At 42.9% G+C, this 24,549-nt stretch overlaps 1 protein-coding gene across 1 annotated transcript in view; it reads right to left on the bottom strand.

Annotated features, from left to right (window-relative positions):
• Positions 1-10,062: 10,062 nt before the first annotated feature.
• The window catches only part of TNFRSF21 (TNF receptor superfamily member 21), a 70,176-nt gene continuing 55,689 nt past the window's right edge, over positions 10,063-24,549 (bottom strand). Inside the window, exons 5-6 of the mRNA XM_045801924.2 lie at positions 12,798-13,026; positions 10,063-11,491 (exon numbers count right to left, since the gene is read on the bottom strand). Of these exons, the coding sequence (XP_045657880.1) occupies positions 11,262-11,491; positions 12,798-13,026 (459 nt within the window). The 3' untranslated portion in view covers positions 10,063-11,261. The remainder of the gene's footprint in view (positions 11,492-12,797; positions 13,027-24,549) is intronic.

Genomic DNA, 24,549 nt, shown 5'->3' with positions numbered 1-24,549 from the left:
ACAAGCCACGTTTTCTTCTCACTGAATTTAACGTTGTATGGTCTAGTGAGCCATATGACATCTGGCCTACCTACCTCCTTTTCTTCTTAATGTTCCGTCTTCCTCCTAACCTCCTAATGACTCCTAAGCTTCCTGTTATTAATTCCATCAACTGGAATTTACTGGGCACAGCTCCTGCCGTACAGCCGACAAAAATAAGATGGGAACAGCCAGCAGACCTCTGGAGGCCGAGAGGCAGCAGGAAGCTGGGAGTGCAGCTGAGTCTTGCTGGGAAACGATGAATTAGCCAACAAAGGAGGAGGTTGGGGGCAGTTGAGGGTGCAGGAAGGGCGTTCTAGGCAGAGGAAGTAGCCCTGACAAGGGTCTATGAAGAAAATCTGGGGCCTACGTGGGGGACTGCAAAATATATCATTGGGCTAAACCAATAAATTTGAGTGGATAAAGAGGGGAGAAGGATGAGGGTTGAAAGTGTAAAATTAAGCACAGTCCAGTCCTCGGAGGACAGTACCGATAGGATAGGGATGGGAGCTACCTGGAGTTGAGCTGGCAGGAGAGAGGGGTCCCAACAGGATGGAGACACAGCCATGACACACTCCCTAAGCTCCTGGATTCACCGTGGCACTTTTCACTCTCTGCAACATCTCCTGTGAGCACAGGCGCTCCCAGGACCAGCATATCTCTTGGAGAGTTTCCTAAAGACTGATGCCTCCCCTGGAGATGCTTCCTTGATAAAGAATCTGCAGGCCAGACTAGGCACATTTAGTTAGTTTGCAAACATGTGTTTTCTCTGAAAATGTTTTCAAAACAGAAAGCAGACCAGACCTTATTATTTTCATATATTTGTTTCTTTCGGTGCGACAAAACAACTGCTAATTGGAACGAAAGGGTGGTAATGTAGATAAATTGTTTTTACTGCGCCTGTTATTAGGTTCACTGTATCTGCAAATGCACCTGTGGAAATATATTTGGAAATATTCACTTCGTAGCGCAAGAGCTATTTACTCACGTAGCCGAGGCTTTGAGCGAGATTCGTAGAACTCAAAATGAAATCCAGAGTTGCCGTTTGGCAGCTGAATTGTAGTGCGTAAATAATCATTGCCATGGAATTATCTCTTCTGGCTATCGTCACTGCCCCAGTTTGCTTGGCAGTTGAAAATCCCACACTTTGCACTTGAGTGGTTGCACTTGACTGGTTTCAGAGCTCAAGGGCTGGAGGGATGTTTGTAAGTTTCAGGGGTCATGAATTTGAATTGCAGCGAAGTATGCGATAGAGAGTTCTGGAGTGAGAAGTGTGATTAAGTGACCTCTAATGTTCCTTCCGTTTACATAACTCCCTGTCCTTGGGCTGTAGATATCTGAGGCTACTACATTTATAATCATTTTCTTCTAAAATAAAGTTAACCAAACTTTAGCCAGATGACTCAACGACCAGTTGGAATGGTGGAGGGGAGAGTTAGACCATGTTGAGATCTAGTCCCATACTTTATGATTAGAACCTTGCTCAAGGGCAATGCCGAGTCCCCTGCATCCAGACATGACTTACTTCCACTCATTTGTCCCCCATTTGGGTCAGGGGTTCACTCGCCCATTTTCCTCATTTGTGGCCCTTGGTTTTCAGTGCCCTGGCTGTGTTGTCTTGCTGGGCTTCTGTTCACACGTCTCACCCTCATCTTTAAGCTCAATTGTGCCCCCCAGGGATAGAGCTAGTCTTATTAGAGAAGAAGGGCTATTTGGGGGTACTTGGAGACTAAAATCCTCTTTAATGCCCCCACTCTCAGACCACCCCTAGTGTGGATTTTACCTCTGTTTCCCATCTTTGGGGGCGGCTGACCTGACACATGCTGCTAGCCTTCTAGATACTAACACCCTGCTCTCTGGGCCTTGGCTGATCTCCCACCCTACTCCTGCTCAAAGCCACTGCTGGATTTGAAAATTGTCCTTGTGACCTCTAAATTCTAGAAACCTGGGACACATCCTATCTAGAACCATACCCCCATATATCTCCCAGCTGGGCTTCCATGTGGACCTTCAGGCCTGACTTGACATCTCTGCTGGGGCTCGGAACCACACAGATGCTGAGTCCGTCCCAGCCCCCGCCAGGCCAGAGGCCCCACTTAGGATCCTGGACTTGGCTTCTGACTGAAGTCAAGGTAAAAATCGCTGGCTCTGTCAAAGCCTCGCCTCGGTTATCAGCACCACATTATCACTTTCTAAGTGGCTTTGCCTGGTATTGGTTATTTTGCTTACACATCTGAAAGCTGGTCTTTGACCCAGAGCTTGACCTGACCATGGTAACAGTGACCATTTTATGCCTCTTGCTTCCATGGAACTCTCGGGGCCTCTTCAGCCACCAGGTTATTACGTTAACTCTGACAGCTGGCTCACAAGTGCTCAGACCTTCCCAGCCTTAACCAACAGAGCAGTGGGCCCAGATCTTCTGACCTTAAATCACTGTTCTTCCTATATGCCACAATGCTATGATCTATCGCACCATCTTCTAGACTCTGCTCTGTAGAAAATTACTATTCCATGAGACAATAGGCATTTGGAGAACAAGCAAATGAATTCACTAAAAAGCATTTATATGTGTGTGTATTTCGTGGTCATGTGAATTTGGAAAACGCTGTGTTAAACAATGTTAAATGGGTCACTTCATTACAAGACTTCTAGGGCCTCTAATATGCTACTATAGGGCATTGTAATATTCAAGGGGTGGGAAGAGAGAAGCAGAGTACATAGCTTTTTTCAAATTTATTGGCCTATGGAGTTTTTTCTGTGGAACTCTCCAAACATGTCACCAGACTTAAGTGCCATTCTTTGACACTGACCTGGAGTCACCTGAACAAATTTCTCTCAGACTTGAAGTAAAGGGAGCAGGGGAGTCAAGACTTCCCTACAAATTGGAATAAAACTGGACCCTTGCCCTACACCATTCACAAAACCCAACTCAAAATGGAGTTTATCATTTGAAACTATAAAACTCCTAGAAGAAAACACAGGGGAAAACTTGACATTGGTCTTGGCAATGATTTCATGGGTAGGACGCCAAAAGCACAGAAAACAACAGCAAAATAGGCAAGTGGGGGCTCCCGCATGGCTCAGCTGGTTAAGCAACTGACTCTTGATTTTGGCTCCGGTCATGATCTCAGGGTCATGAAATCGAGCCCCGTTTAGGGCTCTGTGTTGGGCATGGAGCCTGCTTAGGATTCTCTCCCTCTCCCTCGGAAGGAAACAGTCAACAGTGAAAAGGCAATGAGTGGGATGGGAGAAAGTATTTGCAAACCATTTATCTAATAAGGAGTTAATTTCCAAAATATAGAAAGAACTCCGACAACTTGGTAGCAAAAAATAACCCTAAAAATATGGGCTAAAGACATGAATAGACATTTCTCCAAAGAAGACATACGAATGGCCAAGAGGTCTATAAAAAGATGCCCGATGTCAGCAATCATCAGAGAAATACAAATCAAAACCACAGTGAGATGCCGCCTCAAACCTGTTAGGATGGTCATTATCAAAAAGTCAAAAGATAAAGGTTAACTAGACTGACTGTGGTGATCTGTTTGCAATATATACAAATATCAAATCATTATGTTGCACACCTGAACTAACATAATGCTGTATGTCAATTATACCTCATTTTTTTAAAAAAGGCAAAAGATAACATCTTGGTGAGGATGTGGAGAAAAGGGAATTTTTGTACAGTATTACTAAGAATGTAAATTGGTTATAGCCCTTAGGGAAAACAATATGGATATTCCTCAAAAAATAAAAAACAGAACAACTATATGATCCAGCAATCCCACCTCTGGGAATTTATCCAAAATACTTGAAATCAGAATCTCAAAGAGATACTAGTTCCCTCATGCTCATTGCAGCCCTATTCGCAACAGCCAGGATATGGAAACAGACTAAATGTCCATCGAGAGATGAATGGATCAGGAAAATCTGGTCTATACATACAACAGAATATTATTTAGACTTTAACAAAGAAGAAAATTCTGCAACGTGTGACAACATGGATGAACCTTGAGTTCATGCCTGTGAAATAGCCGGTCCCAGAAAGACACTGTATGATTTCATTTATGCGAAGTATCTAAGATACTCAAATTCATCGAATCAAAGAGTGGAATAGTGGTTGCCAGGGGCTGGGAGTAGGGAGTAAATTGGGAGTTACTAATCAAAGGTGATAAATTTTAATTAAGCAAAATGAGTAAGTTCCAGAGATCTACTGTGTACATTGCACCTGTAATATATGATACTGCCCTGTACGCTTAAAAATCTGTCACGAGGGTCGATCTCATGTTTAAGTATCCAATAAATGAAATTTTTAAAAGAATGAAATTCTGGCAATTAAATAGAAGTGAGCATCTGAAAGGTAGCACTTTTTGATTTTAAACTCTTACTCATTTGCATGTTTCCATAACTATAAATTCAGGTTTGTACTACTACACACATACTAGAATGACTAACATAAAAATACTGAAAATACTGAGGACTCACAAGGATGCAGTTACTGGATCTCTTATGTATCAGCAGGTCCCACCACTGTGAAAGCAGTTGGTCGGTTTACTAATAAAGCTAAAAATGCACTTAGCATTTTATCGAGCAATCCTACACCTGAGTATTTATCCTAAGGAAGTGAAATTTGTTTCCACATGAAGCCTATACACAAATGGTCCTAGCAGCTTCATTTGTAATAGCCAAAAACATAGAAACAGTCCCAATGTTTTCCAATGCATGAATGCTGAAATGCACTATGGTGCTTCCCTACCGTGGAACGCTACTCAGCAGCGAAAAGGAGCAAAGTGTTCACAGATGGAACAATTGGGTTAGATGGCAATGGAATTATGCTGTGAAAATAAGCCAATCTCAGATACATCCTGCATGGTTCCGTGTATACAACACTTTCTAAATGACTAACTCGTGATGGGAAGCAGTGGTCAGGGTTTAGGGTAGAGGGCAAGGTGTCATTATAAAGAGGCAGCAGGAGGGAGTATCTTTGTGGTGGTAAAGCAGTTCCTGGGATGCCTGGGGGCTCAGTCGGTTGAGCGTCTGACTCTTGGTTTTGGCTCAGGTCGTGATCTCGGTGTTGTGAGATCCAGCCCCGGGATGGGTTCTGCGCTCGGCAGGAGTCTCTTGAGATTCTTTCTCTCCCTCTCCCTCAGCCCATCACCCTCTCACACGTGCACTTCCTCTCTCAAAAAATAAATAAAATCTTAAAAAAAAAAAAAAAGCAGTTCTGTATTCTGATTACGGTAGTGGTTTCATGAAATCACATGTGATACAATTGCATAGTACCATACACACAGCAGTCACAAGCCTGAGCCTCCTGTCTCATAAGGACGGTCAGCCGATGTAGAAACAATATGAACTCCTCGCTTGCGTAATAATGTCTACAACACCTATGTTTTCCTTCTGGATTGCTTCCCCTTTTCAATCGCATTCCCCAAAGCTTTGAAATACATGACACTGCAACTGTCAGCCCTTTGTTTCAGGCGCAGTTTTCTTTGAAATTAATAGGAAGGGAGACTTCCACTAAAAAGCTTTGTGATCTTTTCCCTTAATTCATATTCGGTTTCTAACTCTCCTAATATCCTCTTCGTATTTCTATCATTTCATTTAGATACATTGGATTATAATGACCCTATGTCTGTTTCCTTTCTGAGATGTGAACTTGAGGTCAAGCCCTACGTGCTTTCATTTATTCAACATGTAGTAACGGAGCACCTACCATGTTCCAGGCACTGTTCTAGATGCTGAGGATACAGCATCAAACAGACAAATGCCCTGGTATCGATGGTAGCTACCATAGTCTTGTATGGAATTCTTCTTTGTATTCTTAGCTTCTGGCATAGCGCCTGACCCACTGTGGGTGTTCAAATGTTTCGTGGATGGATGAGTGTAGTGATAAAATGAACATTTCCGTTGGTGAGTACCCTATATTCGAACAAAATGAGCCAAAACCTAGTGTGGAATCAACTGTGCTAATTTCTAAAGAGAATGAGAAACAATTTTCATAGGACTATTGGAAATGAGCTCCCTTTTTTCCTCTTCCACCTCCCTCATGAGCTTTCCAGTTTGGTGTCCTGCTATGGACACAGCAATAGGTAAGAGAAAACGAGACCATGCTGGTGCAGAACGGAAGCATCTCCTCTGGACAGATGAAGGTCCACCCAAAGACTCTTACGAAATCTTTGACCTTTTTCCTCCTGAAGCTGTTAATTACAAGTGACTCCTATATTGAGAAATAGAAAAAGATTGGCCAGAAAATCGCCGCGATGTTCCACGTCTCTAAGTTTCTAAGTTTGAAGTCTCTCCATTTCAATTTTGCATTAATTAAGTCTGTTTCGGAGCCAACTCCAGGAAAAGAATCTAAAATCATAGAGGTTGGGGTTGGTGGTGAGCAGAGCAGGACACCATCTTCCTGCAGATTTTACAAAAATGCCCCTTACGAAACTATTACTGACATTTTAAGTCTGGTTCATGTGACTCTTACCTTGGTCTTCACGAGCGTATATTCTCTGGATGCCTCAGAAATATTCTAAAAATAGTTTTTATTTATAATTTTTCAATTCCACACCATATGTACATGGTACAAACCTCAAAAGGCTGCAAAGAACAAATCATGAAAAGAACATGTCCTTCCTTTCCCCTTCCTATCTCCTGGATGGCCGGTTCCTCTCCCTGGAGGTATCCGCTGCCATGTTTTTGATACACCCTTGTAAGGTGTTTTATGAATATCTGTGTTTTGGAAATGATAAAGACGCTGGCACCCAACATGTTTCACATGTTCAGCTCCTTGAAGTCAACTAGGGTAAAAACTGTTTTGGATTTCTAATTCAAATAATTCTTGTCCAAATCGTTCACTTCACGTTCTACTTCCTTTTAAGAAAAGAGGCAAAATAAGGATCTTGGAACAGTGAAAAAGTGCTGGCAGGGACTAAGGTTTCCTTACAAAGGTAAGCTTCCTTACAAAGGTAAGGGCCACAACTCTGCTAACCAAGAGATGGATCACATCTCCTTTGCTCAAATCGAAGTTTAAGATCAGTGCCTGATGCGTCTACAGGACTGGACAATAGGACTGATGCTCCTAGAGCCCAGGGGCTACAACAGTCTGAGATTCTATGACCTAGTGCGGTTCATGACTCACCAGCTCTTTATTTTTTGAAAATTGGCAAACCTTCAATCAAATATGTATAGAAACGCCAATCAGAATAACATCACATCCCAAATGTTCTTGGTTAGTCATACCTTATGCATAATGCTCAAGGCCACGAAGCATTGATTGGTTGCATCAGTTAATTGGTCATCAATGCAATGAAGCTTTAAGATGTTGCCCCCTCCATGCTTGGTTGTGTATCAACACAGAATTTTACAGTAGGGTTATAGGTCCCAACGCAAGTCTGCAGAGTTAAGTGGGACTACGTAGAGCAAAATCACAATTGCAGATTTCCAGGTTGACTCCCTGCTAAGATTTATCCATCAGACCTGGGGTGAGGATTGAGCAGCACCGTCTTCCCAAACTCTTAAATCAGTGGCTGTCCAAGCGGACTACACATTGGTGTCTCCTGGGGAGTGTTAAAAAATGCTCATGCCTGGGTCCCAGGCCCTTAAGACTCTGGCGTAAGTGATACGGAGGTTAGCCTGGGCACTGGATTTCCCAAGGCTCCCCTGCCGATTTCGACGTGCAACCAGGATCAAGAGTCACTGCCTAGATCTTGACCAGGACTGCCTGACTCTGGAAATCTCCTTGGATCGTCAGCAATTGTTTACTTCTCTCGTTTGGAATTGGTGTAATCTTCTCGCATATCACCACTATTCTGCCTGAAACAGAGTTGTAGTTGCGGGCTCTTCAGGGTGACCTAGAGGCCAGCGGCATCCATATCAGCTAGGTACCCACCCCCCCTCAACAACTGAAACAGAATCTGCATTTTAACAAGATCCCCAAGTGTTTCATTTGCTCATTAAAGTTTAAGGAGCATAGCAAAGTGGCCTCAAGTTATGCATTGTAGCAAGCTCCCAGGTGCTGTGGCCATCCACCGTGGCCAGGATCTCAAGCACTTAGCCCAATGTGAGTTTCCAGAAAAAAAGGAGTGAGATGCTGGATCTCTCCTTCACTGCAAACCTTCTGAATCGAACTCTCTGGGAACCTGCCTTTATAAGACTGCTCATTCCCAGGTGATCATTTACAGGCGAGGTTGAGAACCACTGAAGCCCGTCCAACGTTTCCCCAGAGTAGGAGTCATTTTCTCCTTTGAAAAACAGCCTGCTCTAATTGTTTAAAAGCTCCTGTGCATTTAACCTAAATTGGCCTAGAGGAAACAGTATTACTCTCTAAAGAAAAAGAAATTGTCTCTTCCTTAGCCCTGCAAATAACTGAAGATAGTTTTTCTCCCACTCAAACGATCTTTGTTGTAAGGTTTAGATTTCTCAACAACTGCTCCTGATTCTGTTTCTTATTCTTCTGGTTATCCCTCCAACCCCCACATTGGAAACCTTCTAGTTCAGCACAGCCCTCGAAGGCAGGCAGCTCAAACCAGAGAAAATCTCCAAAGTGAGCCACATCATATATAAATCAGACTGTCATAAACTCTGACCCAAACATTGTGTGTGTGTGTGTGTGTGTGTGTGTGTGTGTGTGTATTTTTATTTTTTATTTTTTTAATAATGCAGCTTGGGGTTGCTTTTTCGGAGGGGGTAAGCTCTATATTAATTCAATATTAAGCTTCTGCTTTACCACAACTTCTATGCCCCTTTCCCTTGGATCATCACCCCATTCCTATACGTTCACAATTATTTATTGAATTTAAGTATCAGGCTTTCCTTATAAGCCAAATAAATTTCATCACTGTGATCTCTGTGTCCACTGATCCAGACTGACAAAGCAGTTCTGGTTATCATCAGCCCTGAGCAAACAGCCTTAGATTCAGACTTAAGTCTGATCTCTACAGCTCTGTTGTAGAGCCTTAAGCAAGCTCCTTAGGCTTTATAAGCTTATTTTTCATCTACAGAATGGGTACCGTAATAGTACCTGTAAGATACTTATGAGGTTTCAACAAGATAATGTAAAAAACACTTTTTAAAGTATAAAGCTGCATAAATGGTTAAGAAAATAATAATCCCCAAGCTAGGAATAACTTACAAACTTAGTAACCACAACACTGATTTATGTTTCAACCCCCACAAAAAGAAGTGGCAGTCTTTAAATCCTCTGAAAAACACACCCTGTCTCCTCCGCTACTATCTCTAACCCATTCTAGTTTGCTTTTGTTTGTGAAGTTCCTGTCTTCCGTTGACAAAAGAGGAAGGGAAACCTGGCCTGAGAACCATAAAACCAAATGCCAGAATGGTTCTCTAGAAACCAGCCACATGGAAGTGGATGAAAGCAGAAAACCCCTTTAAGGTCACTGACATGGGAGTCAAAGTGTTGGGAGAGGCCATCTACTTCTACTTTCCCACTGAAAGAGGAACTCAGAATTGCTGATGTCCTGGTCATTGGAATTCTAGAGTCGGGGTTCCCAGGCTAAGGCAGTTAAGTGATCAAATACGAGATACAACATAATTTATAATATGATGTAATATATCCCATCAACTTAAGACTTTGCCTTGCCCTAGGCCGAAGGAAGCCCCTTGAAGTTACTCAGGGAGAAAGAAGTTTCACACGGAAGCCTGTGAACGGCTACAGACCCCCCCACGAGTGGTAAACTTCCTAGGTGGACACGAGTAAGAATATCCTCCAGGGCCTGGTCATCATTTCCACCTCTCCCCCTCCAAATCCTCAGTTCTTAAAATAGGGGCAAACTCCAGAACAGGAGCCTCAGATTTACCCTCGAAAGACAGTAACCTGGAAATGCTCGGTCATCTTTAATGCTGGGCCATCCTTCCCCTACTATCTCCAGATACTCTTCCAGACACAAAGCTTTGTTAATCTGCATGATTTATAGACCCGAAAGGCTGCGATTTTTAGGGTACACACGTCTTTTTCCAAGAGACTCACCAAAGAGTTGTAACTTGAGCACATGTATAAGGCAAGTAGTGAATACACTCAAACCACTCAAGTAACAAACACCTAATATTTATTAATAAATTAGTACACTTGAAGGCATTTTTCTGTTATCAGTCCCTCACCACGACCCATAAACCCCGCCCACACGAAGGGAGTCCACACCACCTTTGCATTCGAGTCTGCCAACGGAGCATTAGAGAGAGCAGGTTTATAAATGGGAGCAGAGTTGCAAATATATCAGACAGGAGTTCTTACAGCTGCAGCCATTTTTAATTAAAGTGATTGAAGGACGAAGGAGACCCACCAAGACCAAGGCCTTGAGGCGGACTGGACCTACCGACTATGTGTGTATAAAAAACAAGACATCTTTTAAAGCAAAGCTGGGCAAATTCCCAATGGAAAAAGGTGCCACCGGCACTCAGTTGTGACTTTCCAAAGTGCAGCAGTATGTTCCAGAACAGCTCAATTCCTAAAAGATGAAGTTCAAGTTCTTAGGTGGCCCAGTTGTCAAGCCACTTAAATAGCAAGTTCTGCTGGCTTGAGGATTTCAGGTCTCCAGCCCAGAGCATAATAGCGTAAGAGGAGCACAAGTAATCAAGCATTCTACACGGTGCTCCGGTGAAAACCATACAATCAGCAACAGTGTGGTCAAGTTTCAGCCATGAATATGAACTATACACCAAGGCATACTACAAAGAGAACTCAAGATCTAATTGTATTACAGTAACTCAACGGGGTATTACATTTCCTCAACCCTTAAGAAAATTGGTAAATTACAAACAATAATAAAAATAGTAATCATTTAAAAAAAAGCAGATGTGATGTTGAGACATATAGACTGCTTAGAGAATTCACAAGATGCCATTATACTTTTAAGATGTTAAGAGCCTCACAATCCAGTGTGCAGGGAAAGCCACACTGCATTCGTGGTACGTTAAGTGAATTTAAAGTGCACAGAACAATGCTGAAAATACATAAAGAAGTCAAAACAGAAAATATGGAACCTAAAAAACTTTAGTGGTGGGTATTTTTCAACAGTTACACCTTGAGAAGACTTATAAACTAACTTCCTAGATGGGTTAAAAAAAGAAAGAAAGAACTCAAAACACTGGCCATATATTCTGTTAAACACCCACACACGTGCACGCACGCGCACACACACCCAAAAAACTAGAAAAACAAAAACAAAACCAACGAAAAACCACCCTGCCACTAAACTGAGTCATTTCCAGAGTGCAGTATCCCTCGGGTTCTACAATAGGTCGGGAAGATGGCTATACACAGAGTCCAAGAGGGTCTGACTGGCTTCCTGGCTCTTGACTCCGATAATCTCAAACAGCCGGTCCAGCTTGTCCTCAGCCTGAGGAATCTCTTCGATCACCCGCAGCTCCTCAGGATTCAGAATGTGGAGCATGTCGTCAAAAATAGGCTGCAAGTCACAGGGGTCCAGGCGTACCTGCCGCAACACTGTGTCCTTCTTTTCTGCAGGGAGGAGAGAGGAGGGAAGGGGACAGAGGTAAGGGACTGTACTGGGGAAACCGAGGAGAGAAGGAGCGCTAGGAGGGACAGCTCCCCTCCCCGCAGGCTGTCCCCACCCCTACCCTCACGGTGAGGAAGGGAACCTCTGGCACATTTTAAAGAACACAGTAGTTTGTACGTGCCCTGCACTTAAGATAACAAACAAGATTTGACTCATGGCGATCAGACGAGGAACCACTTGAATGGGTTGTCGATTGTCATTAGTATGACTTTGCCTAGACTTAAAAGACTTCTAGATTCTTCTAAAACTCAGGAGAATGCTGAAATACTTACAGAAACTTAAAGAAATAAAACAAAACAAAACAAAAAACCACTCTCCCCGTCTGTGTTTACCAAACAAAAGACATCAGTTCACCTATGCCCCTCAAAAATTCCAAGCCAATCTAATCTGCTCATCTGACTTTCTAATTACACTGATAAATTTTAAAACTAAACTGCTAAGAATGAAAGCACACAAATAAGAAAATACTGCTTCTTGGGTCAGACCTTACGCAAGGAGGGGAATGACTATAACTTTCATTACTCTTATAAAAAGCTTCCCCTAAAATAGAACATGGAACATAAAATACAAACTAAAATATAAATCTTTCATATAAATACAAAATAGATCATCTAAATGGGTGAAGTATAGAAAATAGGACATATTTTATAATCACCAACTACAGCATAACATAAAATACAACCCTTTCACGAAAATTATAAATGGAATTACCCAAACTGGGAAATTTCAAACAAAAATCTGTGATCAATACAGCATGCCTGCCAATCCCTATCCTGCCATTAAAAACTGCCAAGTGGCAAATTATTTACCAAATGTACTAACCCACAATATTTAAAACACTGCTATTCCAATTTGTTTGAGTCACTGAAACCAACACTTCTGACTCACAAGATAGGTTATACTTTAAATCCTTGGATTCTACAAACCTGGTAAATAATTTTCAAAAAAACCTGCCAGACTACATTTTATCAGACCTTCCCGAAACACCTTCGATAGCATCATGAGGATAAAGGGCGACCAATGCAGACTCTCGGCCAGATAATCAGAGCTGTAAAGACCTGGGTGGGTCCAGGCTGGCTGGCTGGCTGGTGATGTCTTGGGGTCTACGATAGGTCTTGCCGGGCAAGTCACCCAAATGACCCAAATCCCACTGGATTGTGGAACTGGCCAGGGAGAAACCCCGGGGGCTCCTCTGGGGGAGGCTTACAGAACGAATACTCCTTACAGCGGTCCTGCCAATGTCCCTACCTTTGGTAATAAAGGAGCCCGTCCTGCTCAGCGCGGAGGAGCCGCTGGATGTGGAGTCACAGCGAAGAAGGGGCTCCGACTCATCCACGAAAAAGCCCTTGTTCTTATCCAGAGGGGAAGGCTCCACCGTCAGCAGAGTGGAATTCTCAAGTTTCGTGTTGGGGCTGGGGATGGGGCTCGGGCTAAGGGGGCTGGGGCTCATCGGGAGAGCCAGCTTGTCGGTTTCCAGCTGGAGGAGGAAACAAACAAAAATGTTTTTTATTATATACTTCAAAAACTGTTGACAAAAAAAAGGAAACTGAAACCCCCTCAGGTGTTCTTTTTGTTCCATTTAATGTTTTATAGATAAATGCTGCTGTTCTGACAGTCCACAACTTACATCATTGCTAGACACACATACATATGTACAGACACACACACACGCACACTTTTTAAACTCTTCAAAAATACACATGGGGCTATGTATAAGCATTAAAAATTAGGAAGCAGGGGCGCCTGGGTGGCTCAGTTGGTTAAGCATCTGCCTTCGGTTCAGGTCATGATCCCAGAATCCTGGGATGGAGCCCTGCATTGGGCTCCTTGCTCAGTGGGGAGTCTGCTTCTCCCACCAGCACCCTCCCCCTCGCTCAAGCTCTCGCTCTCTCTCAAATAAATAAAATCTTAAAAAAAAAAAAAATTAAGAAGCATATGCACCAAGCTGTTACCTCTCAGGAGTGGAACAGGACAAGGGAGTGAAGAGGAAGAACTCCAACTTCAAATACAATTTCATAGAGCTGGAAAAGGTCTTAGATAATATCTAGTACATTCCCCTCTGTATGGGTTGAATTATATCCCCCAAAATTCATATGTTGAAGTTGAAACTTCCTGCGCCTCAGAATATGACTGTACGTGGAGACAGGGCCAACTAAGGAACTTCAAAAAGAGGTGATTAGGGGATAATTGGGTCCTACTCCAATATGACTGGCGTCCTTATGAGAAGCCATTAGGACACGGACACACATAGTGTGAAGACAGAGGGTGAAGGTTACCATCTTCTACAAGCCAAGGAGAGAAGTCTGATGACACCTTTCAACTTCTAGCCTCCAGAATTGTGACAAAAGCAGCTTCCAGTCTGTGGTACTCTATCATGGTAGCCCAAGCAAACTAATACACCCTCTCTTTACAAGCAAGGAAACTGGGGTCTAGAGAAATGATGTGACTTTCTCAATTATGGGCCAGTAAGAGGCAGAACTAAGGCTAGACCCTAGGCTTCCTGACTCCCATTTCAAAGCAGCTCAGGAGAACACCAGAGGCAAAAGCAGCTGAACGGAGAGCATGAGGACCACCCCACAGGAGCCAGGGTACCACTCTGAAGGATTTAATGGAGACAGTGAAGCTCGCATTCTGGAAGGCTGGGTCAGAAAGACAATAACAAGGAAGCAAGCAAACAAAATGTTTTCAGATGGAGATGGTGAACTTCATGACCGTTGGCTGGTACATGGAGAATGGATTTTAGGGGGGCAAGAAACAAAATAGACCAGTCAGGATGTTGCTACAGCTGGCTAGGGGAGGTAAAAACCACCCAGGTGTGGAGTGGGGAGATGATAGGTGATATCACCCCATTTTACAGGTGAAATGAGTAAGGCCCAGAGAGGGCACACAGCCATTGGGAGAAGGCTAGCCCTCAACTCAGGTCTGCTTGATATCTCTACTTGGCTTGTCGTTTGCCACTAGACTTTAAAACTCTGGCAGGCACTTGTGGCATCTTCCAAGTCCATTGACCTTAATCTTTTTATTGGCTCTTCTGGCACGGATGCAAGTCTGGAAGCCAGGTGGCCAGATCCCATGGGGCAGGGTTCAGTTAGAACCCTCAGGACTTCACTCACACATGACAAGCAAAAGATTTTCAAGTTCCTCAATCGGGAAGACATTGACCCTGATTTCAAAGTATTAGGCTGAAGAGTTGTAAAAAGCACAAAGCAAACACGACTGCCTCTTTTACTACCTGTAAGTCCTGAGAAATTCTTGCAACCGACTGCAGATTCCAAAGACCACCAATTATGGCACGTGTCTACTGTTCCAACAGCATTTGTCCTCTGCACAACCACCCACACCCCGCTTCTAACTCCAGTACAAGTTTAAGACCTGGGTAATGCATTCCCAGCTGCCCCCTTTTGATCCACAGACAAGTTTTATGTATATGCTTTTAAATTTTTTAATTCAATAGGGCCCTGGCATGTGCCCCTCCTCTCCAAAAATGCACATGGCCATTCATGCCAATACACATTTTTTATTCATTCAATTAGACAAAGAGCACTTGTCTACACTTTGGTTCTCAGGGACAACGTTACATTGGACAACATGGTCAGTCAATGTAGTGCACTGTTCTGGCTTACAAAAAGAAATCCCTGCCCACAAATCACATGCCAACAGACTAAGGAGTCCACCCACCCATTTCCTGAACTTAGTTCAAAACTTTAAATATTTAATTTTCCCCCATTTTTGTCAAAGGATCCTATCCACGGAAATTAAGTACACGATTTCCAACATCATTCAGAAAGACAGCATGCTGCAGAATGCTCTCTTGTAATTAACAATGAGTCAAGTGAATATGAAAATGCCCCTAAGAATGGTTTTAGCGTCGCCACAGTGGGGCTAACAACCATAGCCAAAGGCCGAGATCGTGTGACAATCATCTTTCTAAAAAATCTATTCAGCTAGTAAGTATAGGTATCCCTTGCTTTATGCAGGATACACAGCAGACAGTTGCATTCCAGATTTCTCTAAAGTTATTTGCATTTTCTTCCTATAAGAAAAGAAAACCTTAATCATAGAAACTTAACTTCTTTCCTCCCTTGACCTTACTATTTATATAACCCTCAAAACTGCACTGCAGCACAGCAGCTCCAGCATCGTATGACCTACGACAGCGCTAATCGGAAATGAAGTCACCAGGATATGTGGAATAAATTAATTCTTTATTGATTCAGAAAGTTCACTGTTGAGTTCACAGCAAATAAAGAATACCTCTAATGAGATTTAGATACTAAAAGATTTAGATTCTAAAAGATACTTTACACAAGAAAGCCAGAAAAGGGTCTCATCCTCTTGCAAAAGCTGTAAAGCATAAACTTATCCAAATATTCATCAAATAGATTACGAGTGACTTAATTTATTCCTTATGCCTCTTCGAGCCTTCCAAATTCTCTACAGGGACATATGAACTTTTATAATTATAAAAACAATAGATGTTATTTTTAAAAGCAGTTACCACCGTAGGTTTTCCTTTTGCTAACTTGAAAATGTTATGGCTGCCGTGGTTCCTATTTATATCGGTAGCCAAGGAACAGGAGAGTTGGAGGATCACCTACTTGGCCGAGCGCCTCTGTGGCTTTTGTTAAGAGTTCACAGGCACAAAAGGGCAACACTGCCCCCCAACTTATTGCAGTGAGGTAGATATTAAACCTTGAGAGAAAGGCGTCTCGGGAAACTTGGCCAGCGAAGGCCATCTATCCACCAGATAATCGAAGTCCCTTTGCAGGAACTTAAAAAATATAATTCTTTTTGCCTTCCAGCCATGAGAGAATCATGCTTCCTTGGAAGACTCACTGGGGAAATGAGGCAGAGACGGTAAGACACACAGGAAGGGGAGGAGGCAGGGATAATGAGGGGAGAGCTCCCCCAGCAGCCAAAACCAGACCGGTTCTATTGTGTGAACTTCGAGAGCATGCAATTTATTTTTGGCCAAATGAGCCCCCAAATGTCCTCCTGATGAGTCTCCATGCAAGTACACTTAGTCCTTCCAGATATTTGCATTTATTAGTCCCAGGTGATAGGGGAAGAGAGAGAAACGGTTCACCTCAACTCCACGCCTGAGTCACACCTAGAGCTCCTCTCCTGACCTGACTGTTTGCCTTTCTGATCACCAGAACCACTGAGGACAAGGAACCAGCCAGATGGATGAGGTCAACAAGGTATTGATTGAAATCTGTGGGCTCCAACACCTCTGGGCTATAGAGGTGTGCTGCGGCATTTGTGATTGAACTTGCATTTGGGCTACGGTGGAATAAGCCATTTCCAGCCGTGTCCCGGTAACCCTCTGCTCCTACAGGTTCCAAAGAGAAGTGGCTGCTCCGGGCGCTCGGCTAAATTACAACTTGAAACAAGCTCAAAAAGAAGTCTTCTCTTTTAATATCAAACCAAAACGCACTTCCCGTTGACTGGCCCTTCCTAAGAGGATACACTGTGGAAGGCTGAAGAGTTTTCTAGTCCTTGGGGACGGTGCAGCCATGGGTGGTAAAGGGACATCCTTGCAAGGCTTGGTCATGGCAAAAGTGATTTATAAATGAAACAGGGTTCTAAGACCACCTTTCTTCCCTCCTGTGATCTAGCAGCTTTCCTAAGTACACGTTCAGCCTTAGAAGCGGTCTTCCCAGCATGCATTGTACGTTCCTCACTGTCAACTCCTAGACATCAAAGTCATTAATATCCTGGGATGTCACTGCAAGGGAAGAAAGGAAATAGACCTCTAACTAGCTGTGTGGTCTTAGAAAAACCCCTGCTCTCCTTAGACCTGTTTCCTCACTTCTGAACAAAAAAGATTAGACCAGGTCATCTCTGTTCAACTGATGTTTTATTCCTTATCTGCCCTACAATTGCTATGTCATTCTCCCCACCCCCAACCCACCCAACCCAACGCCCTTTCTCCTTCCAAGTTACCCCCAACTGGTGCACTCAACTAAGGTTTACCAGAGTTATTTTCAATTACTACCCAATTACTATCTCCCTGCAGTTGCACAATCTGTTTTCATAAAACTAATTAACAACTTTGATGCATCAATGACCCCCTGAAATGAAGCATTAATTACCCAGCCGAGATGCTCCTTGCCAATCTGCTAAAGTGGTTCAACTTAACCCCTTGGCTCCTGGCACTACCCAGCTGGATTCCACAAGGTCCCCCTTTCCCCCTCTATAGCCAGACATGCCCGATAGACTCAAGAAGAAGCTTCTTCACAGTCAAAGGCTACCCTTTCCACTGAACTTTCCCTCCAGACCTCATCTAACACTGAAAAAGAAGAGAAAATCCTATGCCACATTTGTGAAATTTTCCATCACTTTAATAATGGTTTTTCAAAGCCCATTTGCTAAATTCAGTGAAAACGAATTGCTATTCCATCTGAGCTGACCAACTTCTTGCTCAGATCCAGTAAACAAGAGGGACTTTAAGAAATAAAGCATTACCAGTACTGTGCAAAATGATTCAGCACGAAATATAAGTAATCCGTTTGCTGTGAAGGTAGCTCTTACGAGCTTCATCTGACATGAGAAAACGGAGCCACTAAGAGGGTTGCATAATCAGCCCAAAGTCACAAAGCGAGGATTCAGGATCAGGTCCATCTGGTTTCCAAGTGATCCTCCTTGCTGAGCCATGTCACTTCTCTGTCCGGACCCACTAGGCATTTACAGGAAATGTCAAACCCCTGTACACTCAATACAAGCAATCACACGACCACAAGGAGCTGCTCCGGCTTCTGAGCCAGAGGGAAGGGGCAAAAGGCCAGGGTCTGCGAGCTTCCACTCTGGCCCTGAGATAAAGATGAGAGATGCTGTAAATATCAGACACTTCAACTGTGGCCCAAGAACTTGGTTCTGTATTTGAAAATATTCCAGATCCCAACAGACCAGTGACTGTTTAAAAAAACAAGACACATTCAATTTCCACTAAAGCTTTATCTCAAAGGAATTACAGTCACAAATAAATACATAACTAAAATTATTTAAGGATGATGACAGTATCTCAAGCTTGTTTCCCCTGCTCTCCCACGTGCTCATGTAATCGAAATCAAATTAGATTTCATGACCTCCTATAGGTCTAATAAGTATGTAAGAACAGGCTCTGATAAAAGCAAGGGCCATCTCCCTTGCCATACGAGTATCTAGATATCGGAATCTATGTAGCTCCTGTGTTTAGGGAACAGGAATGCAGATAATAAGGAAAGCTTTGTTATCTAAATCTATGTAGTTCCACGATTTCAGATATAAATGAGGGTTCAGATAATGAAGGTTACCAACTGTCTCTCAAAAAATTATCTGAATCTATTCAATTTCCAAGTTCGGACAGTGAAGAACACCTGAGAAATACAATGATTTCTTCCTTTATAAAAATGAAACAAATACAGCGGTGGTCCCCAACTTAATAAAAGGGAAAAATGGGTAGGAGACAATGACTTTATTCTTCTTGTGTGAATTCTTATTAAATTCAACTCAGAATAGAGGTCTTGGCAAGAATAATCCAAATTTACGCAGTAATTTTTTGGGGGGCGGGGGCAAACAAAAAGAAAAAAAGGAAGGGCACGGGAAGATGCTGATTCCTTAGCCCTTAGAAGTAGTATCAGTTTTAAGAAATTTAGAGGGAAGTTTTGGAAGTGGAAGTATGAACTAGAAATACACATGCATAGATAGATAGATGATAGATAGATAGATAGATAGATAGATAGATAGATAGATAGATGATACATAGATAGATAGATAGATAGATAGATAGATAGATAGATAGATAGATAGATAGATGATAGATAAAGCAAAGATGTTAAAATGTGAATTAATTATTAAATCTAAGTGGTAAGTTTATGGGTGTTTACTGCACTGTGTTTTCAACTTTTCTGTGTTTCCTAAACCTTATTTTTTTAGTTCAGAAAATAATTTTACAAAAGGGCTAAGAGCCAAATAACTATAAGACAAAAATTCCCCAAACTTTTCCTAGGCTTCTGATTCTTTAGCCTGTTGTTATCTTTCCTTCTTTCTTCTCTTGCCCAGCCCCTGCCGCAGGAAAGGAAGACAGAGGGTGCTCCCATTGCATCAGCAGGGAATGGGGCTAACACTTAAATCGCAATCATCAGCTGCCAGGTGGACACTGCTGGCCTTATGTGGTCTAGATCCCCCCAGGGCCACTGGAGGTCATGGGATGGAAGCAGGAACAGGAGTGCAATGCCAAGAAGCCCTGCTCAGCTTCCCTGGGAAGCCCTGTGTCAGACCAGGACGGTAGCAGAGCTGAGTAGGCACCGAGCTCTGCACTGCCCCCCGGGGAGCTGGGAGCCCCAGCAGAGCCCACAGAACGAAGGAACTCACCCTTGGGAGGCTCGGAGGATTAACTTGGGCAGAAAATGGTAAAGGCACTGGGAAATTATTTTAAAAGACATCTCACACCCACCCTAGATCTATCCAAGCATAGCATAATGAAAGTATTTTGTATCGATTGCAATCTCACTTAAGGCTATATTTAAACTTTATCCCAGGTTAGCTGGCCAGAGTGTGTTTCTCCTTTAACTACCCCAAGCCCAAGTCAAGGTAGTTGCCAAGTCTTGCGTGTATATGTCATCTGTCAATTCTGTTTATTTCTAAGAGTTAACTTCAAAACTGAATCCCAAAGGCTACGAATCCACCCACATTTAAGTGAAGGTGGCTAATCCTTGCCCGAAACAAGGGACCGGTTCCTCTCCTGGATGTAGAGGCGGAAAGCCACAGGAAGCCACAAGGAGTGCTGTACGAAGCTGCCAGAGCTGGTAAGAACCAGCTGGCTCTGGAGGGAGAAGGAAGGGAGGGTGAGCCCCGCCCAGCTGCTGGCGCATGTGTCTGCAAGCTGTCCAGGCTGCTGACATCAACGGTAATGTTGCAGCCCTGAGCTGACTCACTGACTAGCCTTCTCGAAAAAGGAAGTGATGATAGAAAGAGTAAGTGGGCTCTCCTGGTTCAGAGCTGGAGCTCACTCACATTCAGACATACTGCTGAGCCTTGCAAGAGCTCAGCCCCATGGACACATGAGGAGATCATACTGTTGGAAATGACGTGGGCTTCCCTATAAACTTCACTCACTGAGAACCCATTAGGAAGCCTTTCCCACAAAAAAGCCTTTGAACAATTCTAACCATGAAAAGAAGCGGCACGAATCTTACGAGCTTGCCTTAAGGCGTTGTGGAAGATAGAAAGTAACTTCATAGGAAACTCGTGACCTTGAGATAAGAAGGCTCAAGCTCATCTCAGTGACTCCAAGTGTTTTGAGCTTGCTCAATTTGATTAAATTAGTTTATTTAATAAAATCATTAGCTGGGTGCGTGCCATTAGAATTAGAATATACCTGGTACACAATTCCAAAAGTATGAAAGGGGCTACTGTGAAAAATACTTCTCCCTTATTAACCTCTGGCTTACAGTACTCAGCTACTCGGTCCCCTGCTGGTGGTGACTCTTAACAATTCCTCGAGTCCTCTTCCACACAGTCGATACACCAGTAAATAAGTAATACATATTCTCCACCCGACCCCAGCTCTTCTGTATTTATTACACTTTTCTACTTTTACTTTTTTTTTTTTTTAACACAATATGGAGGCCAGGGGCACCCACTGTTCTGCACTGTGCCTTTTTTTCATTTAAAAACAGTTCTTGAGGTTAGCACACAAATGGCTGACTCGCTCCTTTCGACAAGTGCAGACTGTTCCACTGTGCGGATGTTCCGCAACTTCCACAACTAGTTTTCTGCTGAAGGGCATTTATGCTGTCTCCACTCTTTTATTACAAATGATGCTACGAGCAATATTTGGACTTGTAATATTCTACACACATGGCGGAGGTAGGTGAGACTATATGTAGGACATATTCCTGGGAGTGCAAGGTCAGTAGTCAACTGCCATATTCTTTGGGAGATAATACCAGATGGTTCTCCATAAGGGTTGGGCTAATGTACACACATATCAGCAATGGGTACTGTACTTCTTTCCCTACACCCTCACAACACAAAAATGGTGTCATACTTTTCCCGCCCTACCATCTAAGAGCTTAAAATTGTGTATCTCAGTGTAAGTTTCCATTTTAATTGTTCTTGTTCCAAGCAAGGCTAAAAAACCTATACACCTTTAAGAATCTTCAGTATTTCCTTTTCTGTGAACTCTCCTGTTCACAGACTGCCCGTTTTTCTTTTGGGTCATTGGTCTTTTCATTAATTTGTAAAAGCTCTTCATTTTTTTTTTTAAGGCTATTAACCCTATGTTGCGAAAAACTTCTCCTAGTCATTATTCTGTCTTTTGATTCTGCCTATGATGTTTTCTGGCTTGTACAGTAATTGTTAAGTACTTGAATCTTTCTTGAATGACTTCAGTGTTTTCTATCATTGTCAGAAGAGACTTACCTACTGTTCTGAGAATAAAAACAAAGAAGAATTTCCCCATGTTTTTTTTTTTCTAGTTCTTTTTTGGTGACAAGTCATTTTAATGGTTGGTCATTCCAGACTGTTCCCTGACAAAGCCCAACTGTGGATAAATCAAAGTTTCTCTTTAAAAAAAAAAAAAAAAATTAATGGGAAAATCAAGAGTGACAGTTGATGCTCCCCAAAAATAGGAGGAATAGGTTTAAAATGTTGAAATCAACTGCTGTATCATAAAACCTACTGTTGACCATGATGCAATTTGTCATTAGCAAGTGTGACTGCTATTGGCACAGGAGTTATAACAGACCAAGAGACAGTCTCGTAAACATAGGATGGAGAAGCTAGGCCCAAACTGGAAGCTATGAAGCTTTATCCAGATATGAGTTTGGGCTTCAAAAATAAACAAACATATGATATCCAACACAGGTAGTCAATGGAGACAATAAGCTTGTTTTCGCGATATTGATTCTGATTCCCTCTCGGTGGCTTCTCTGAGAAAGCAAGTAAGGGTGTGGATTAAGGGGTGGAAAGTTGTCATCAACTAATACATTCTTCTACCTTTTCTGAACACGGAGACACTGCGTCGCGGGAAAAAAATAAAAGCCCACTTCAGAGCCACAGAACCTCCTCGAAATTGTGGCTCGCATAGCTAGCCCTCTTATAAAACTGTCAGTGCATCTTCAGAGAGGATTCCCTGTCTTTGTGCTTTGTTTTGTGTGTATTTTGTATGCACGTGTGTTCATCTCGCATCTCCAGTGTCCGGCACAGGGCTCGAAACATAATTAGTGTTTACTAAATAGCTTGCTTAGGTTAATCCAGCTTATCCTTAAAGGCAATATTAAAAAGAAAAAAGAAAAAAAAGCCCGTGTGAATACATGTTAGGATAGAGTGTGTGTCAATCTCAAGACCCCAAGAATCTGGTTCTAGATTTCTCCTTATAAACTGTACACTCAAGCTCAACTATCATATTTGATTAATCCTATGATGTAAATTTTTTCACATTTTAACATCTCTCAAATAGGGATGTATCTTATAACTATAGATGGCAATGTTTTAATAGCTTCCTCAGTCATGTGTATAATGGTGCTTCATACACTGAACATGGCCTTCAACAAAATACAGAAATATGTCTGAAATCTAATACCGACCTATACCTCTCAGGACCGTGAAAGCTTGCTAGGTCATCACAGATGTCAAGCACCCAGACAGTGTTTGGGACACAGAAGATACTCAGCAAATGTTGGTCCCCTTTCTCCTTAACGTGCAGAGTGATATCATTTGCTCTTGAGTCAAAAAAGGAAAATGCAGAATTCAAATTTCAACATAGAAGATAGCAGCAAACATGTATTGAGCCCCTACTCAATGTCAAGTGCAGGACTGGGCACTTACACTCATGATCTGCAGTATCTATGCTCTGTCTCTAATCCTCCCCAGATCCTTAGAGCCAGCTATGAATTTAAGAAGTCAAAAGTCAAATTGTTGGATCCACCAGTCTCTTCTATTAGTTCTTAGAGATTCAAAGTTCGAACTCCAGCCCTTCCGTGAAGTGAGACACTACACCTTTATTCCTGTACTTTCCATATTGCACAACACTGAGAGCTTTCTGAAAAGCTTGCAACTGAGCAAAAACACAGCAAGGTTCTCAGTAAAACAAATGTTCTTCGCAGAGCCAACGGCTTGAGAAGCCCTTGGTGTGATCGAGTAGGTAGGGCTCCGTAGGCAGAAACCAGATGGAAAGTCTCAGAGATGAGGACCAAAACCCAGTCTCGAAAGAAACTACAGTCTGGTTTTTTTTCTTTAAAAATGACTTTCAGGGGCGCCTGGGTAGCGCAGTCGTTAAGCGTCTGCCTTCGGCTCAGGGCGTGATCCCCGCGTTCCGGGATCGAGTCCCACATCAGGCTCCTCCACTGGGAGCCTGCTTCCTCCTCCCCCACTCCCCCTGCTGTGTTCCCTCTCTCACTGGCTGTCTCTCTGTCACATAAATAAATAAAATCTTTAAAAAAAAAATGACTTTCAAATGGATAAATAGATGTCTGCTATTGTTTTCCATGTATTTTTTGGTGGGTCAGTACCCCCGCCTTCCGCTCCAACCTTATAATTTCCTGTGTGCCCTTCTGTTCTAACATCTGCTGATCACAACTGAATTGTCATTATTTGCACAAGAGTCTCCATCTCGGTGACTGAGCTACTCAAAGGCCGGGAGACCACCTTCCTTCTTGACATAGTACAGACACACAGCTGGTGCTCCACAGAAGGTTGTTGACTAACTGAACAAAACCTTGGACTTTGACAATAAGTAGAATGGCCTGAAATGACACTGAGCACCTGAAGGCTTATTCACAGATCTCGCCTTTTTGTACACGATGACCAACTTCCACGCAAGCACCACTGAACGGACCTGGGCCTATGGTGTGGCAGCAATCCCTTTATAAAGTCCCCTTCTCACCATACCAGGGGTTCCCCAGAGCCCACAGTCACACCCTGCAAAGGAACTTGCCCTTAAATGACCCTCGGCGCTGTGGTCACAGGGCAGAGGGCAGGCGCAAGATACAGGCAAGTTCAGCTAACACCGTAG

This window comes from Ursus americanus, chromosome 29 (genome assembly GCF_024610735.1).
Source record: "Ursus americanus isolate L20-20 chromosome 29, mUrsAme1.1.p, whole genome shotgun sequence".
Lineage (NCBI taxonomy): Eukaryota > Metazoa > Chordata > Mammalia > Carnivora > Ursidae > Ursus > Ursus americanus.
The sequence above is the reverse complement of the archived record's forward strand: the minus strand, read 5'-3'. Positions and strand labels throughout refer to the sequence as shown.